Here is an 18,062-nt window from a genome sequence, read left to right on the forward strand (position 1 = left end):
ACAGGTTTTCAGCTGAACAAGTCAGGGCACTTGTACTGGAAAACAATTTCTTCCACTGTTCCTGTCAATGATTGTAATCTCAAATCAGATCTTACTAATGTGTAATTTATGTAACCTGATGGTAAACACCCATTATGTTGGTGTACTTATTGTATTAAGAATCAAGCTAATTGCAAAAGAATTAGCTTAACAATCAATCCACACATGAGGTGTTTCCTTATTTACTGAATTAGGATCATCCCTGAGATCATATGCCAACTGAATATCAGTTCAAGCTTCAATGAACAGCTTGGTAAATAACTGCAGGCAGAACATTCGAGTTTTATACTTCATTCTTAATGTGTCACCACATGTTTGACTGACAACATTTTTGCAAAATGATTTTACGTTGTCGCCTCTCCTTTCCCGGTGTAGTGATCACTGCAAATGCCCTCTCCTACACTACTGGGTCCATAGCAACATCTCGTCATCCTAAGAGATGGACAAATCTGACTCCAAACCTGGGCAGACGATACTTGTTAGCCCTTTCATGGCATCCATCTAGGAGTAGGACACTCTGTTATAAAACCTATGACCCAGGGACCTTGCTGTCACCGTCCAAGCTCGCTAGGCTATGACAGGTCAACCCCGGGTGTAAAGGGTCCGGCCAGTACTGCGCACACTGCACTCCACCTAAAAACAAAACTGTGCAGGCTTGCCCACATCACAACATCAACATCAAGCCCTGCCATGATGGGAAAGGGGTGAAACTTTCAGACGTACTTTGGGAACACCTGAAAACCACCATACTGCAGACCTCTGACGAAGAACAAAGACTGGTTTGATGAAAACAATCAGAAGATCCAAGAATTGCTGGCGAAGAGGAGATCCGCCCACCAAACGTACCTTGCTCGGCTGTCCTGTCGTCATAAGAAAGCAGCCTTCAGCCTTGTATGCCGAATGAGTGGTGGATCAACCGCGCAGAGAGAACTTCGCTTTGGGCAGACATTGGTGACTACAGAGGGTTCTATGAAGCCCTAAAGGCAGCCCTTCGCACCAGGTCCAGAGTCCCTTGCATAGCACAGATGGCCAAACGCTCATCACAGAGAAGGTGTCCATCCCGAGCCGGTGGTCGGAACATTTCCAGACGCTTTTCAGCGCCATCCACATGGTTCAAGACTCAGCATTCCATGGCATCACACAACAGCCTGTAAATACAGAACTGGATTAGTTTCCTCACCCTGGAATTTTCAAGGCCATTAAGCAGCTGAAAGTGTCAAGGCAGCAGGAATCGTTGGAATCCCACCTGAGATTTGGAAGCATGGGGGCCCAGTGCTACACACAAAACTCCATGAGTTCTTTGTCTGCTGCTGGGAACAAGGCAATCTACCACAGGACCTCCCTGACACAGTCATCATCACCCTGTACAAGAACAAGGGGGGAAAGTCAGATTGCTCCAACTATCGGGGGATAACTCTGCTTTCTGTCACAGGAAAAATCCTTGCAAGAATACTCCTGAACAGACTGGTACCCACCATTGCAGAATAACTCCTCCCAGAGAGCTAGTGCAGCTTCAGAGATAACATGAGCACCACTGACATGGTATTTGTTCTCAGACATTGTAAATGTAGTTTGTTTATGTAATGCAAACGTTCAAATATATCACCTTACAATTCATGTGCTATAATAAGTGTTATGAAGTCTAAAAGGGCGAAAAGTATGTTTATGTTGTGTATTCTGCCAATTTACTCTTTGTTTGAAAGTGAATAAATGTAATTGTTGTTGTAGCTCGTCTAGTGTTCATTTCACCAGGAAACTGCCAAGATACATCAAGCCAAGTAAAAATAATTTTGCACAAATTTAGGTACAGTAACGTGATTCTGTGAGACCCGGTTGTTGGTTTCAATTTAACAGTCTGCATTGCATACCTTACTAAATGAACCAAAACGGCAAACAATTATTTTGAAACTATTAACCAGGTTATAAAATGAAAAAAAAAAAAACATTATCAAGAAAGATTTAATATCAGGTTGTCAGGTTTAGGCTGTAAAACAGCTCTTAGATGAACATTGTGTCTCCAGTAGTATGTTTCCTCATAGATTGGGCTTGTCTTTGACTGACACAGGGATCAGCAAGAGGTCAAGGCAATGGGCCAGATGTGTTTACCTTTTGTAAATGAGTAATCCTCCATCCAAAGACTCCCATTCTTTTACTGTACTGCACTCAAGGACTTTTAGAACAGGAAAACAACATCATATTTGATTATATTGTATTTAAATAGTTTTTAGTTGATTTTGATTAACTTTTAAGTAATTATGTATGGCCTGCTATTATTTTTTATTAATATCTGTATTATTATTGTGGTTATTAGTTTATTTAATCTAAAGGAGTTTCAGTAGATTGGAATATTAACATTATATCAGTCAATAAAATTGTTATGAGCTAAAATATACAGACAACAAAATTAAATGGCATAATTACAGAACTTTTCAGCTAAGTTGCATTTTGAAACATTCATGAGAGCCGCTACCTTCATTTGCCCTATCAGTCTTATGGAGATCATTCCATGACTACTGTGTCTTTCCCACTATTTATGCAGTTGGTCAGTTCACAAGCTTGTATGCAGCATTAAGCTCTATATTGAGTCTTTTGTGAAATGTCAAACTTTATACACTCACTGAGTACATTATTAGAAACCCTTTGGTCCTAATAAAGTGCCAGATGTGGTCTTCTGCTGTTGTGCATTCTGAGGGGCTTTTCTGCTCACTACAATTGTACAAAGTGGTTATCTGAGTTACTGTAGCCTTTCTGTCAGCTCAAACCAGTCTTAACATTCTCTGTTGACCTCTCTCTTCAACGGGGCATTTCCGACAGATTTCCCACAGAACTGCCACTCACTGGATGTTTTTTGTTTTTAGCACCATTCTGAGTAAACTCTAGAGACTTGTGTGTGAAAATCCCAGGAAATCAGGAGTTACAGAAATACTCAAACCAGCCTAACATGCCATGGTCAAAATCACTGAGATCTCATTATGATGGTTGATGTGAACATTAACTGAAGCTCCTGACCTGTATATGCATTATTTTATGCATGCACTGCTGCAACAGGATTGGCTGATTAGAGAATAGTATTAATAAGTAGGTGTACAGGTGTCCCTAATAAAGTGCTCTGTGAGTGTATATGTCAACACTTTTCCCAAAGGGAAATTATCTTATGTAACCTTAACCATTACTGTTCGTGATTTTACACACCCGGCCCCTTATCAGGCTAATCAAGCCTCCTAGAGTGATAATGGCTGACTGTGGACAGAGAGAGAGCGTTTACTCAGCTGTCAGCTGTCTGTCATATGTGTTTGTTTGTGTCTTTTGGTTTTAGTTCTTTATTAAAAATATATTTATATATTGTCAAGCCGGTTCTCGCATCCTCATTTCCATTGAACTTCTTTACACATACAAACAGGTTTGTAAACTCATAATGGACCTGTTTTAGAAGTTGGTGCACATGATATGCATATGTGGTTGGATGTGCTATGAACGGCATGTCCTTCAGACAATGTTTGCCACGTGTTAACAGATCATTCCCCTTGATCAATTATCAGTTATGAAAAAGTCAAAGTTACATAAGTGAAAGGTTACAATCAGGTTTCCTTCATGAGTTCTGGGATTGACACTGCATTATGGGTTTGCCTCCAAACATAGTTGTTGTTATTGGTTTGTGGAAAGGCAATCTTTAAATGTAAATATTCTGTGCTCTTCAACTAATGGGAGCTCTGTTGAATTTGTCCCGGACAGATATGTGTGCTCAGTGGCTCTGCACTTATTTAATGTGCTAACAAGCTGCTGCTGATGACATAACAAGTTCATCATCTGATGTTCTGAATGTGATCTCTCTTTTAGCTACTAAATATTTTTAATAGAACCAAACCTCTGTCCCTGTGGGCATGTACACTGTGCATATTTTTAAGAAAACTTGTTAGCTCAGGCTTTGTATTTCAAAACAGGTGTCCTCATAATACTTATGGATATTTAAGAGCAGGCAAGGGAACACAATACTACCACAACACAGATTGAATTTCACAGAAAAGCAGAAATTCACAAGTGCTGGAGGGTCAGGAAAGCACCTTACATGTGCTTAGAATAACATCATCAAAGACTCAGCGACCAAATGCACTCAGAGTTAAAAGATAACGTAAGATGCCTCTCATTTGTGGATGCTTTCTCCACAGTCTTCATGTGAAAAATACATTTTTCTAATACATCCGCTACTATGCAGAAATGTCTGCCTGTAAGGAATTTAAAGCCATAGTTTTTCAGAATAGAAATTCTGTAATTTTCTCGCCCTCATGATGTTTTTTTTTAAACCTGCATGAATTTTTTATTTTTTTTTGTGAAACGCAAGATGTCAGACATAATGTTAGCCTCAGTCACCATTTACTTTCATTGCAGCTTTTTGCAATGTGAATGTTGACAGGGTGGGGTGCTGCCCAAGAAGACCGAGAAACCCGGCAGGACCAAGTTTGGGAACGGTAAGTTCAAAGGGGTGAGTCAGCGATGACAGAATTGTATTTTTGGGTGAACTATCTCTTTAAGAACTAAATAAAAAGAGATGGTTTGTTGCATCGGTGACTGATTGTTCCTCTAAGAGCTTTGAGGAGGTATTTGCCCTCATAGATTCAAATCTGTCTGTTTAACTTTAGTTGACAGATAATCTAAGGTAAATCTAATTTGATAATTAGCACTGATTACAGGCATTAACTTCAAAACTTCAAGTTCAAAACTGACATACTTTTTTGCCTTTAAGGTATTTTAACTTAAGGACTTCATGCAGCTAATTTGGCCAATCTTTAACGCACCACTTCCTCTAATGAATGACAGTGCCTAATTGAGTATCCCCCTTCAAAATGAACTTTCATGTATTAGTCATCTCATTGTGATGCAGCATTTGTTCTTAAAGGACTTTTTGACTGCTGTGTCTTTGATCTTGCCAAAACTATTGTTGTACTGTTATCTTAATTATACTTAGGGCTCAGGCAATATTGTGAGCATTGTCTTCTTTCATGATAACAATTTTTTTGTAAAATATTGACCCTGTTTACATGCAAAGTATTTTCCGATTAAGGTCCATATTTTAGATAAGACTTTAAAAATTTTACATTTAAAAATTTAAAATTGTGAAAAAGATGTTTACAGGCTGTGCAGCTATTGCTATATTTCTGTATACATATAATCAGCGTAAAACATATAAACTAAGACATGCATGTTCTTTTCCTGCTATTTTCTTTTGGAAATACTGGAGATTCTCACTCTTTTGGGCAGTAATTTATTCAACTAATTTATTCTTGTCCTTAAATATTCTGGGTTCAATACAAGTTAAGCCAAATCGACAGCATTTGTGAGACAATATTGATAACCACAAAAATGTATTTGGTTTTGTTCATCCTTTTCTTTAAAATCTGGGTTACATTGAGGCACTTACAATGGAAGTGAAGAGGGCCAATTCATAAAAGTTTAAATACTCACAGTTTCAAAACTATAGCCAAAAGATGTAAACATTATGCATGTTAAAATAGTTTTAGTGTGATAAAATTAACTTATGATAGAATTCACTTATTAAACTTTTCTAAGTTTTCTGATAAGTTATATCCAACTTTACAACTTGCCATGATGATATAACACTAAAATGACTGTAAAAACAAATATTTAAATAATTTTGCAAAATTATGTGCTTTTATAAAATTATAAACTTCACATTTCTGCCTTTAAACCCTCCAAACATTGTCCCCATTCACTTCCATTTTAAGTATCTGACTGTAACCTGCAAATTTGCTTTAAAAAAAAAAAAAAAAAAAAAGGAGAGATGAGTAATTAACATTATGCCACAAATCCTGCTTAACTTGTATTGAACCCGGAATATTCCTTTTACAAATATGCACGAGAGTACAATAAATTGAAAAATTTAGGTTTGAGACTCTTACAAATGTAAGCCATGACAGAGTAAAACAAGTTTCCTCACTACAGAAATGTTTTGTCATTTTTTACAATTGCATGTTTAATATCGACCACAGCTACCTTTCTTTGGACATGCGCAAATAAAAATGAATGTTCAATTAGAGTGAATATTCATAATAAATTCTGATAAGTACAGGCATATGTATCAGCTGTCTTATTTGGACTTCTAGAAACTGGAATATTGGCTTAATTTGATTATGGCAAACAGGATAAGGTGTTATGATGCTTACATAATCGGAAGTGAAAAAGCCTTTCTTTGTTAGTCTCATTCATGTACAGAACCTATAACACATCGTCACAAGACCCCTGCTTTTATTTGAGACAGATAAAAAGGAAAATAAATAATGACAAACAATAAATCTTAGTTTTTACAAAACATACTGCAATACAATAGTTCAAGGAATAATGCTGAAGGTCTTTAAATGTCATTCTCACCCCCTCAGCTTGATTTCTAGTTCAATATGGCCAATGTTTGTCACACATTTGTGGATCTCGGCTTGTCCAGCTGTTCTTGAATCTCTTCCAAACCCACCAGAGCCACTGGTGTCACAGGGGCTGCAGGCACACATCCATCCATTTCCGCTGTTGGTTATTTGAAATGGTTCAATCCAATCCAGATTAATGGTCATGTGAGGGTCGGACGTGTGAACGGTGAGCTCTCTGCACTTTGCTAGTCATAAACCGGTGAAATTCGATACACCCTGTTCTATAACTGTTCTATGATGACAATATGTCAAAGAATTAAAAATCCTCAGGCTCTGGATACATTAAAAGACACTTTCGTGCTCAAGCTGATACCCCTGACGGCTGCAGACCAGGGATTCAATTTGGACTGTGCAGCGGGAGAGATTCAACGTCAACTGTTGAACATGTCGGCAATGCTTGCGAAGGTCGTTTCAAACTTGGAGGATCTTGATGTAATATGTTGATCGATCACTGCCATGGAGACAAAATTCTCTGAGGTGGTTACAAGAGTGTCGGACGTCAAGAAATGGATCCATTATCTGGAGTCATCAGAGAGGGAATTATCTGCTAATCCGCTAGTGACCAAGATAGACTTGGAATCTGGAAAATTGGGAAAAACTGGAAGACCTTGAGAAATGTAGATGGCAAAACAACGTCCGAATTGTTGGAATTCCTGAGGACGAGGAAGGCCGATATATGGTGAAATTCCTAGACGAGCTCTTCCCCGAGTCTGCTTGACATAGCAGGCCATAAGATGGACATTGAGAGAGCTCACAGTGTTCCGGCTCGGAGATCCGATGAGGGAGACAGGCCCTGATCAGTTCTGCCTAAATTGAGATCATCCGATAAAGATCTTGTGTTACGCGAGGCGATGAGTAAAGGATGGGTTTCTTGGAAGATCCACAGCATTTTCTTGTTCTCAGATTTTGCGAATTCGACAAGAAAGAAACTTGATCGAGTTTAGAAATGTAAGAAATTCTTACATCAAAAATTCTTACATCAAAATTTGCACAGAAGCACCGGACTTGAGCAATCTGATGTCAAAGTTGTCATACATGGACTGTTTGAATTTAGAGGGATGGACACCAGTTGGCGCTGTATTGCACGGTTTTAATGCACATGTTTGTTTGTTTCTGGGGGAAGATCGGGGTTTGATTGTTGCGCTAATGTTGGAATGTGGTCTCTATAATATTATTTTTGACACACAATCTATTTTTTCTAATATGTCAAATGTTGATATGAGCGGATTGTCTCTCTGGAATGTGAATGGATTGGGGCACCCCATAAAAAGAAGGAAGGTTATTTTTTTTCTTAAACATAAGAAATATGATATTGTGTTTCTTCAAGAAATGCATCTTTCCCCACAGGAAGCTGAAAATTAGGAAGATATGGGGTGGACATGTTTTCTTTAGTGCTGGCTGAAGTAAGGACAGGGGAGTCATTACATTGATATGTAAACATCTACAATTCAAATGTATCAAACAGATTACTGATAAATTAGGAAGAGACACTATTGTTTTAGCTGAAAAGCAGGGGCAAAGGTTGATTTTGGCACCTAACGTTGATGATCAGGGCTTTTTTTTATAGATCTTGAAGGGATGTTGCAAACATGTGCAAAAGTGAAGTTGAAGCAAAAGTGTGTAAGCCTCCTAGAGCACCATTGGCGCTTCACAGGATGTGTAAAATCTTAGTGTAAAATCCGTCTGATGGCCTCAGAGAATTAAACCGATTGAAATACCGATATAATACTATTTTGTCATGGAAGATGGAGTTTTGGCTGTTCAGGGCAAGACAGTCAACTTTGAGTCGGGGGATAAATCAGGGAAGCTTTTGGCTAGATACGTATATAAAGCAGAGAGAGAGAGCCATTCCCTCAGTGAGAACTGCTAGTGGTTAAATATTTATCTCGGCCATTGATATTAATAATGCTTTTAAAGAATTATATTTTGATCTTTATAGTTCCACATCTTCATCTACTGATGAAGATATTAGAAACTTTGTGGAACCATTAGATCTCCCTAAACTGACAACTGTGCAAAAATATTCTCTTGATTCTGAGATAACCTTGGAGGAGCTTGATGAGGTAATTAAGACCTTACACACAGGCAAGTCTCCAGGGCCAGATGGCTTTGCCGCTTAATCTTTTAGATCTTATGCTACAGAACTGGCTCCACTTTTGTTAGAAGATTATACAGAATCATGAAAGAATGGAAAGCTTTTACCAACCATGACACAAACCCTTATCAGACTTATTCCTGAAAAGGACAACGATCAAAGTGAGTGTAAGAGTTATAGTCCAATTTTCCTGATTCAGCTAGACATTGAAATTTGGTCTAACCGATTAAGTAAAGTTATGACATCTCTAATACATGTAGATCACGTGGGGTTTATTCAGGGTTATAGCTCTTCTGATAATATTAGGTGTTTCATCAATATCATGTGGTCAGTGGCAAATGATCAGTCTCCGGTCGCTACCATCTCATTTGATGCCGGAAAGACATTTGCTATGGTAGAATGTGAATAATTTATTCTGAATTTTATATTGTGTTTGTATGTTTTAAGATTGGAATCAATAAAAAATTGTTAATAACAACAAAAAAAAAGTCTGAGACAACAAGTGAAAATGCTTATATTTTGTATTCTTTTATAATATAATACGTTTTGTTTCATAACAAATAATATGATTGTTACAACAATTTTGAGTGAAAAGTTGATCTGAATAAATGAAATGAGCATTTCTTAGCATTTGGTATGAACTCATTTTGCTTTAATGACAGCATGCTCTCGAGCTGGTTTGTGAAAATCCTGATGATCAATGTTATCCAGGATGATTTAAGAATGTTCAAACTTTTGTGCAAACAAGTTAACATGGTCAATGTCATTAATGTGCTTATTTGATTAAAGATGGAATCTGAAATGTTTCTTGTTATTTACATCACAACTTTTCTGTGTTAAATATTTGAAATCCAAAAACGATATGGTTTCCCGACCTTTTGACCCCACTGTACATGTACACCCCACATTTCTGAATTTGACAAATTACTGTAAATGGCCAATTCCCTTGGCTCTATTTTAGAGCATACAAAGTAGACCATAAACAGAACTTATTTCAGTGCTTCTTGCCTTTAATTTGATATTTATGCTATTTATATGATTAAAGGTTGTACAGATGGAACATAAAAACACAGTTTAACACAATTGCTTCTTTCATCTGCAAATACAGTATTCACAGTGTGGCACCAACATAACTGGGCTTTTCCAAATGCAATAATTCTTATGTTACCAGTGCTACGACAAATGAAAAAGTGAAAAAAAAAAAAAACATAACAATGGATTAGGAGGGGGGTTATTTCCTTTTTATTCCTCTGTTTTAAAACATCACATTTAAGGCTTAACTCAAATCCTCTTGATATACAACAGAATCTGTGAACTCTGTGACATTTCATTGTATTAGAAACTTCAAAAACTTTGTGTTTTTGCTGTGCTTACAGATGAGATGATGCTGGATCAAAATGCACAGTTTTGACATGTTTTCGGCAGTTTCAGTCTGTCTTTTGGGTAATCTCACATCTCCTTTTGTGTTCAAGTGGGTAAAGGATTGCAGAATTTTCTTTTTTCCATGGTGTATAATGTTAAATAAATTAATAATGATTGAAATCACACCAGTGCCTTTGTAGAGAACAACCAATTATCTAGAACAGCATTCATAAAATAATTTCAGTGTGCAGTCACTTTTTTTTAGGCATTACACATTATAATTGTGCCATTGTTGTCCTATTTGTTGCAATGGAGATTTCATATGTATGAGATTAGAGACTTAAGTCAACCACAGAACACATTTGATGATGAATGGTGCCTCCTGACAAGAAAATCAATGGGTATCACGATAAAAAAATAAGCAGCAATGACTTAATGGCAAATTCCATTATGTCTAGAGTACATTTAGGTTAATTGCAGCAGTCTCATATAAATTGCTTCAGTCTTTCTCTTTACTGTAAGCAAACATTTAATGCTGGGATTCACGCATCACTTCCTCAGAGGAATGACTAAACACAACTGTGCATTGCACACACTTTTTTTTTTTTTTAAAGGTGTTGAGCCTAAATTTGATTCCCACAGTTTTGGTTTCCACAGCTTAGGATCTTTTGATTATGCTTAAAATTTTGGATCAACCGATGCATCATTCAAAAGCTATAAGTGGATCATTCTAATTACTCAGCTGGCGAACATGACATTGAACTGATTGCCTCAAATCTGCACAATGCAGCTATTTTTTGCCTAAATATTTCTACAATAAATAATTCTCTAAATCTTTAACAGCAGGCTATATAATTAGACAACTACATGTCTAAATAGTGTTCATATTTTAACATGAATCTACAAACAGTGGACATCTCTTGGTCTAGGCATTGGATAATTAGTGACAACTTGGTAAGTTGCACCTTACAAGCCACTGACGTGCACAAAACAGGGGCACAAGCCCCTGCTCCTTTCGTTCACAAATATAAAGGTGCGCTTTTAAGCGGAGGTGCCTTTAAGAGTGCTGAGATTTAAGCAAAGCTGGCTTTACTACAGCACAAGTGATTCAATAAACCTGTCAACACAAAAAGTCCTGGTCATATTTCAACCCAAATCAATAAAACAATACATGAATTGTATAATTTGCATAAAGTAAGCCTGCATTTAGGACCATTAAGATTTTTTGCATTGTTGTAATGTGAACATCATAATGACCATATTTTTCACATTGCAGTAATGAGATTATTATAATGAACTTTTTTTAGCATTGCGGTAATGAGACTTGGGGGGTAAAGTAAGCATAACTATTGTGTAAATAATGTCACAATGTAAAAAATGTAATGGACATAAAAAATAGGATTCCATTTCTATATATATATATATATATTATAAAAATATAATTTCTTTTTGGTTTCTTTTGATTTTGGAGTACTAGTACCAGAACATTTTCTTGACAGGTTTCGTGAGAATCACCCGTATATGATGCAATAAAAGAGTGAGGCAACCATAACACTACACTGGTAAATTCTGTATGCACATATCTCTCATAAAGAAAGAATACATTGAAATGTTCCCTGAGCTCGCACAGTATCAAATGATCCACACGAATCATACTAGTGACTCGCAAACAGTTGGATTATCCGAGTCTTGGCTGTGCATTGAACTCAGTCCCGTGTCCGAGTCATCATCATTGGTGCTGCAAGTTTTTGACAGTCCTCTCGCCTGCTCTACCCAAACAGTGCCCTTGTCTTCAGAGGGTAACTGCTCAGTTTCAGCTTCAACCTGCTCATCTTTGCTGTCCTTCGACCGTTCCCCCTCTAATTCGACTAATCTGTGAACCTTTTCAAGTAATTCCCTCAACTCCAGCTCCTTCGAGTCCAACATCTCCTGACTCATGTCCAGGTCGCTCCTCACAGTCTCCAGATCAGTGTTCAAGCGCAGCCCTATGTATAAACTCGTATCCAGTTCTGTTTTGATTCTCTCCTCTTCTAATTGGAGTTCATTGTCTGATAGGGAGTCAGGCACAACTGAGACTGGCTCCTCAGGGACTGAAGTCCCCTTGAGGGCCATTTCTTCAGCAATACTCTTGGTGTCTTTGTTGGAGAGTTCCTCCTGCCGCCGTCTCATCCACCTGAGGTTGAGTTCCTCTTGAATTTCGCCCGTAAGTATATCCATAAGAGCTTCTCGCTCCACTAGTTCATCTTGAAGTTGAATAACCTTGTCGCACCGTGACGCGTACTGCTCAAATTGGGCGATAGCCTCCGACGCCTCCGTTTGCGCGCTGGAATCAGTATCCGATCCCTGGTCCAACAAATACGTGTCCTGCACGTAGTTTACACCGTGTCTTTTCATTCTGTCAAAGTGCACCTTTGATTCATACCTCTCGATGTCACCATCCAACTCTTTTATCCGTTGTATCTGCTGGCGAATAGTGTGATCCTGTGAAACAATAAGATGCACTAAGGTCTCCATTTTCTCCTCAGATGATCTGTCTCTTACTAAAGTCTCTTCTTTCTTCTTATTAATTTTGTCCAACTTCCTAAAAGCCTTTCTCACGACCCGGCGCTGTTTGTCTTGGGAAAGCGCCATAGTGGCTTTGGTGGTGCCCTTGTAGGCGCAGGGACTCTCTTTGCTGAGCACAACCCGCGCTTCGGCGCTCCGAGGTCCGTTGTTGGGCAGGGACGCCTCGTTCTTCACCAGGACGAACCTCACGTTCTCCTGCTCGTCCCCCCAGGCGCACCAAAGGCGCATGATTTTAGTTTTATTAGGCAATGTCCGTTCAAACCCTCTCCACTTTTCCACGATACAATACGACTGCGGGGTGCCAGTGAGCATCGCCGCGCTCGCCCCTTGTTGCAAGATCTGGTCCTCCAGCAGCACCTTCACCACGTCCGCGCAGGTGGTGCGCCTGGACAGCCCGGATACCAGCTTCTCCTCCCGGCATACCCACACCGAGATTTTGCTCTCCCCTGGTTCCATGATGACTTACATCTAGTTCACAGTCTTTTAGAGATGTTATATGGGATGAAAATGAAGTTTAAAATCCACTCTCCACGGGGCATCTGGAAAGTTACATTTCGCACAAATGCAGAAGGTGAATGACGTTTAAAATATGAGGTAAAGAGTTGGCTTGCTGACTATGTTGCCTTCTGTGCGTCTGTAACACCACTGATAGTAGTGTTTGTCCCTAAACTACAGCAGCGTGTTTCTGAGCGCGCAGTCACCGCCCACGCCTCACTGTGTGTCCCAAGATCATATGACATTATACGCCACCAACTTCAGTCATTTTAGAAAATGATGCACTGTAATGATCATGAGCAACCACTGGGCACAGCAACATCATAGATTAAAAAAAAAATTAAGCTTAGTCAACAGAATTTGTGGAAAGTTTATAATTTTATAAAAGCTCTTATATCAATTCTTCTGTTGAAGAATTCGTATTATTTGAGCTGTAAATTTGTTTAAATAATTTTTACAGTCGTCATGGCAACAGTTGTAAAATTAGATTTAACTTTACACAGAAAATGTTTGAAAGCGATTTTATCACACTTAAATAATGTTAACTGGCATAATGTTTACATTTTGTGGCTATAGGCTCCTTAACAGTATGCATTTTAACGTTTACAGACTGGGCCCATTATTGTCTTCCATAGTAAGTCCCTCATTGGAACCCTGATTTGAGCTTTTTAGGTTTTTTTTAGGGACTCGATATTTATTTTGTGATAATAAAAATCACACCACAAATGCTGTCGATTGAGCTTAAATTGTTTTGAATGTGGGAAATTCTCTTAAGATCCTTGCCATTTTTGGGGATTTCCGCCTGAATTTGGCCTACCCAAATTAAAAAGCTTCCCATTCCCACATACTTTGGCCTAAATACACAGTTTTGGTGTCATTTTACAGGAAACCCTTTGAAGTTGCATAAAACACTGCTAAAAATAAAAAAAAATTAAATATATGTTGTCTGAACAGTAATAACCCTCCTAAAAAAAAAAGAGGCGCTTTTTGATTTTTTTTATATAAATTCATTTTTGAAAGTGATAACTCAAGCCCTGTTTGCCCTAGCAGCATGCAGACAGTTTTGGCTGTTTCCACTAGATGTCAGCAAATACCTGAAAAAGGAATTTTGTCTGTATCATGTTTTATTTAATATCTATTTAAATGTATCTGAAGGGAGGAATATTACCTTTTTTTGGTGTAATTTCCGCCTACCCAAATCTAAAGTCTCCCCATACCCATATACAGTGCTATAAATGCAAAATCCCAGTGTTTGTGGCTAACTGTGCTGTCTAGTGCGAGTAGCACAGCAAATATTCAATAATTTCACTTGTATGTTTACAAATGTTGATTGTATACTTCATGATTCATTCGAAGTGTATTAGATATGTGATTATACCTCAATAAAAAGACTTATTGGAACTTCTTACTGGCAATGAGAGCTTTCATTTGATACATGGTTTGTACATGTGCGTCATATTTGAGCGATATGAGAAATATGCATATTCAAAAACGCACATAATTATGACGCTACGTTTGATGGGTGGAACTATGTAATTTATTGTAAATAAGTTACTTAGTGTAAAACAAATGCCAAAGTGATGCATATCTCAAGAAAGTAGACATTCTAAGCTTTCAAATGGTACCAGATATGAGCTCATAACAACTCCACATACATTTAAAATTTGAAGTACATTATTACTGACGTAATTTTAAATCCTGGATCCGGGATCGTGGATTTTAACTGGTTAATATAATTCTAAAGAATTTCTTTTGAAAAAGAAAGATTTCAACAAATGTATTTAAATATGCTTAACTTTGCTAAGTATAACATTTGTTCAGTTAATGCCAAAATAAATGTAGTTGCTTCGCCATTTAACAAACTGTAGCCTATTGTAAAACAAAACTGAATATTATTTACTATGTTTAAAAAGTTCATACTTTTAATTTTAATTCATCACATGTATTCTGAATTCATAAGATATACACAATTTAAAGGTGACTCAGTTCAGTTTAATTGAAATTTGTCATGAAATAAAAATGCATAACCATTCATATCAGACAATTTTTTGGAGTGTAGATGATATTTAGAATATTGTATTTGATTTTCAGGCTTCCTGTTCACTAGGCAGGCTTTCTATTGGTTGAATATATTAAAAAATAAAAGGTCAGTGACAGAGTGAATACAACGTGAATCACTGCTGATGGTGTTTGTCCAGTTGTGCAAAACCCTATGTCCAGATTTTCAAAATTCCCATGGGTCAACAAGGATTTAGGGTATAATATCTTTAGATGAGAGAGACCAAGGGATAATTTTGTAGATGAAATAAGCCATCAGGCCCACATACAAAAGTTTTACTGTATTAATATAGTCCCACATCGACATACATCAGTGTAGGCCCATTACTAATTTGCTAATGATGATGATAATAAATCATATCAAATAATTTCATTGTAATATAATGGTAATATAATAATTGTATTATATTTTTATTACAATTACATTATCAAAACAAAATTTTTGTTGTTTTTGAATTGCAAAACAATTATTGAAATATAAATATAATGCATTAGTGACTAAAAATACGACCAATTAAAAACAGTGTGGGCCCTTTAAATAATTTTCTTAAAATATACTGCCATCTGGTGGTTTCTAAGAAACATTACATGTGTTTTAATAAAACCATAAAAAACACAGATTCTCTCAGAAACAATAGAAATACTATTGACTATTATGTTATTAGTGCAAAAGAGAAAATACAAAAGCTATTCAAAGCAGTTTGCGGTACAAACACTACAAGTTTATTTTCATTTTCTTTTCGAGTCATCCCTCCAACGTGAAAGTAAACATTACACAATTGAAACATTTATTTGACAAAAGTCTCAACCTATTAAAAAGCTACCCCAACTCAACGCTTCAGTGCTCTCCAGACAAAAGAATTGACAAAAACATTAGTGTTCTGTTTCAATGCTCATTTTGCTAACAGATACTCTTCAAAACAGGTTAAACACGGGTGACAAAAACAATAAACAACCTTAGATTTCAGATATAATATGCAACAATCATATTTGGTGAATACAACGGAGATCAACAATTTAATTCAGATTATGAGTCATTTTATCCAGAGCAAATGAAATATACAGTCCTTTAACGACTGGACTGTCATTCAGACATTCTGGTTGTTTCATTGTAAGTAACTTCACCTCACTTGATGCCTTTGTGTTCATAAAATCTTATCATCCATTCCTTATATACATGATATTAAAATGAATTGCTGTCCTTACAGGGTAGAGGATTACCTGATTTTTAACCTTTATTGTTTTATACTGTGTCCTTTGCCCCTGTCAAACAATGTTGCCTTGTTACTGGTCCACAAAGTAAAAATAAAAAAAATCGAAATTGCTAAATGCACAAGAGAGACAACCCTTTTTGTGTCAGCCAGTTATAGAATGAATCATATTTCTCCCAGCTTGCAAAAGAATTCAAATGTCAAAGGCATTACGGTGATAGATCCAAATCTGACTCACTTTTTTTGGTGTCAACATTTCAAATCTTTTCTAAGCTGGAAAGTCAAACAAACACACAAGGCACTTTCAACACCTGTAGCATTCACTTGGCATGAACAGAAGTGATAGAGTGTATTTATTTGGTGTACAAAAAGAGACAGATTAGTGACCTACTTTGCTTAGACTGGCTTGACAAAAAAAAAAAACTGTATACCTGTCAATATTTTTATGGGACAAAATACAAACGGCAAATGAGGTCACATACTTTTACTCAGTGTTTATCCTTATACTTTGTCTAATTCTAAGGCACGATATTCTTTTATGCTTTGGTGGTTTTGCTATGTAAAATCCCTTGCTTTTGTAGCATCTTTTGATATGGGAAGGAACGGACAATTTATCTAATAAAAATGTGCTAGTTTAACTAAATGCTCTGAAATTCACAAATGTATCACCTCAAATGACTACTGGATATACAAACAACACAACAAAGGTGATTTTTTTTTAGATGTGAAATATCTATATCCTGTGATCTGTTCAATTAATAATTTTTAGCTGTTTTCTAAATGGTTCTATTTTTTTTTTTTTTAAATGCATGTATCTAAGTATAGTGTTTTAGGTTGTTTAATTGTAGGTCACACTGTACAGTGTATAAGGCAGTTCCACAAAAATGATAGAGTACCTTTTTATTCTTTCATTATTTAAATTCACTAAAGGTGAAAAATACCTGGGGGCAAAGTCTTTGAAATCTACTGTTCAGTGTGAAAATAAAAAACTATGCCAATACAATTTTATATAGGCAACATTCATCCAAAACACATGTTTTAAAACATCCACCAGGTTAAACATAGACATCCTAACAAAGTAACAAGACCGTACCGCCAGTTTACCCACACAACAGATTAAAAAGAAAAACAAATACCAAAACACAAATGACAAAAAATATAATAAATGTAGTTATTAATTCCAGAAAAATGTGCTGAAAGCCTTCTGGGTGGGACGGCCAGAGACACAGTCATTTAAAATGAGCTTATGAGACTTTCAAAAGCATTTCTTAGTCAGACAGGCTCTTCCGCCATTGGCTGCTGTCAGCTGTGTAGTTGCCCCGGGTAAAAACATCAGTGAATATAAAGTCGCCACTGTTCTCAAGTTCTTTTTCCGCTCTCTGTGGGCAGCGTGTAGCTGGCTGACTGTTCATAGTGTTTGTCGTACGAGATGTGGCGTCTCAGTCTTTGACCAGTCTGTAGATGTGATGCTGAGCGCCGTGCTCGCTGTTTGATACTTCAAACACACAGGCCATGCACAGCAGCGTCTCTTGTGTTTCTCTGTTCGACACCACCTGCAGGGACACCAAGAAACGCTGTAAGTTGCACAGACAAACACGTTTATGCAATCAGCAAGAGATGAGGTAAGCTGCAGTTTGTGGTTTGTTTTGGCACTTTATATAAATGCACAGTTTAAAGTCAGAACATTGGAAAAAATGGCTAGTTTTGGTTCTTAGTTTTTAATATTTAAAAATGCCAATAAAATCTTATTAAGTCTAATTTACGTTGTAAATGATGTAACGCGTTCTTGCATGGATATTGTAA

General features: G+C 37.0%; 2 protein-coding genes across 5 annotated transcripts in view; both read right to left on the minus strand.

Annotated features, from left to right (window-relative positions):
- Nucleotides 1–9,162: 9,162 nt before the first annotated feature.
- Nucleotides 9,163–13,153, minus strand: rassf10a (Ras association domain family member 10a). Its single transcript, XM_052119862.1, has one exon. It carries the CDS (start codon nt 12,949–12,951, stop codon nt 11,581–11,583), a length of 1,371 nt encoding a protein of 456 aa, XP_051975822.1. The 5' UTR covers nt 12,952–13,153; the 3' UTR covers nt 9,163–11,580.
- Nucleotides 13,154–15,729: 2,576 nt separating this feature from the next.
- tead1a (TEA domain family member 1a) overlaps nt 15,730–18,062 on the minus strand; it is a 45,437-nt gene continuing 43,104 nt past the window's right edge. For all 4 annotated transcript variants that reach the window (XM_052119566.1, XM_052119563.1, XM_052119565.1 and 1 more), the window contains one exon: nt 15,730–17,812. In XM_052119566.1, coding sequence (XP_051975526.1) covers nt 17,699–17,812 — 114 coding nt within the window. In that variant the 3' untranslated portion in view covers nt 15,730–17,698. The remainder of the gene's footprint in view (nt 17,813–18,062) is intronic.

This window comes from Xyrauchen texanus, chromosome 46, assembly GCF_025860055.1.
Source record: "Xyrauchen texanus isolate HMW12.3.18 chromosome 46, RBS_HiC_50CHRs, whole genome shotgun sequence".
Lineage (NCBI taxonomy): Eukaryota > Metazoa > Chordata > Actinopteri > Cypriniformes > Catostomidae > Xyrauchen > Xyrauchen texanus.

Bases quoted from the DNA above. Each gene is read 5' to 3' on its own strand.
- rassf10a (XM_052119862.1), bottom strand. From the start codon at position 12,951: ATGGAACCAGGGGAGAGCAAAATCTCGGTGTGGGTATGCCGGGAGGAG.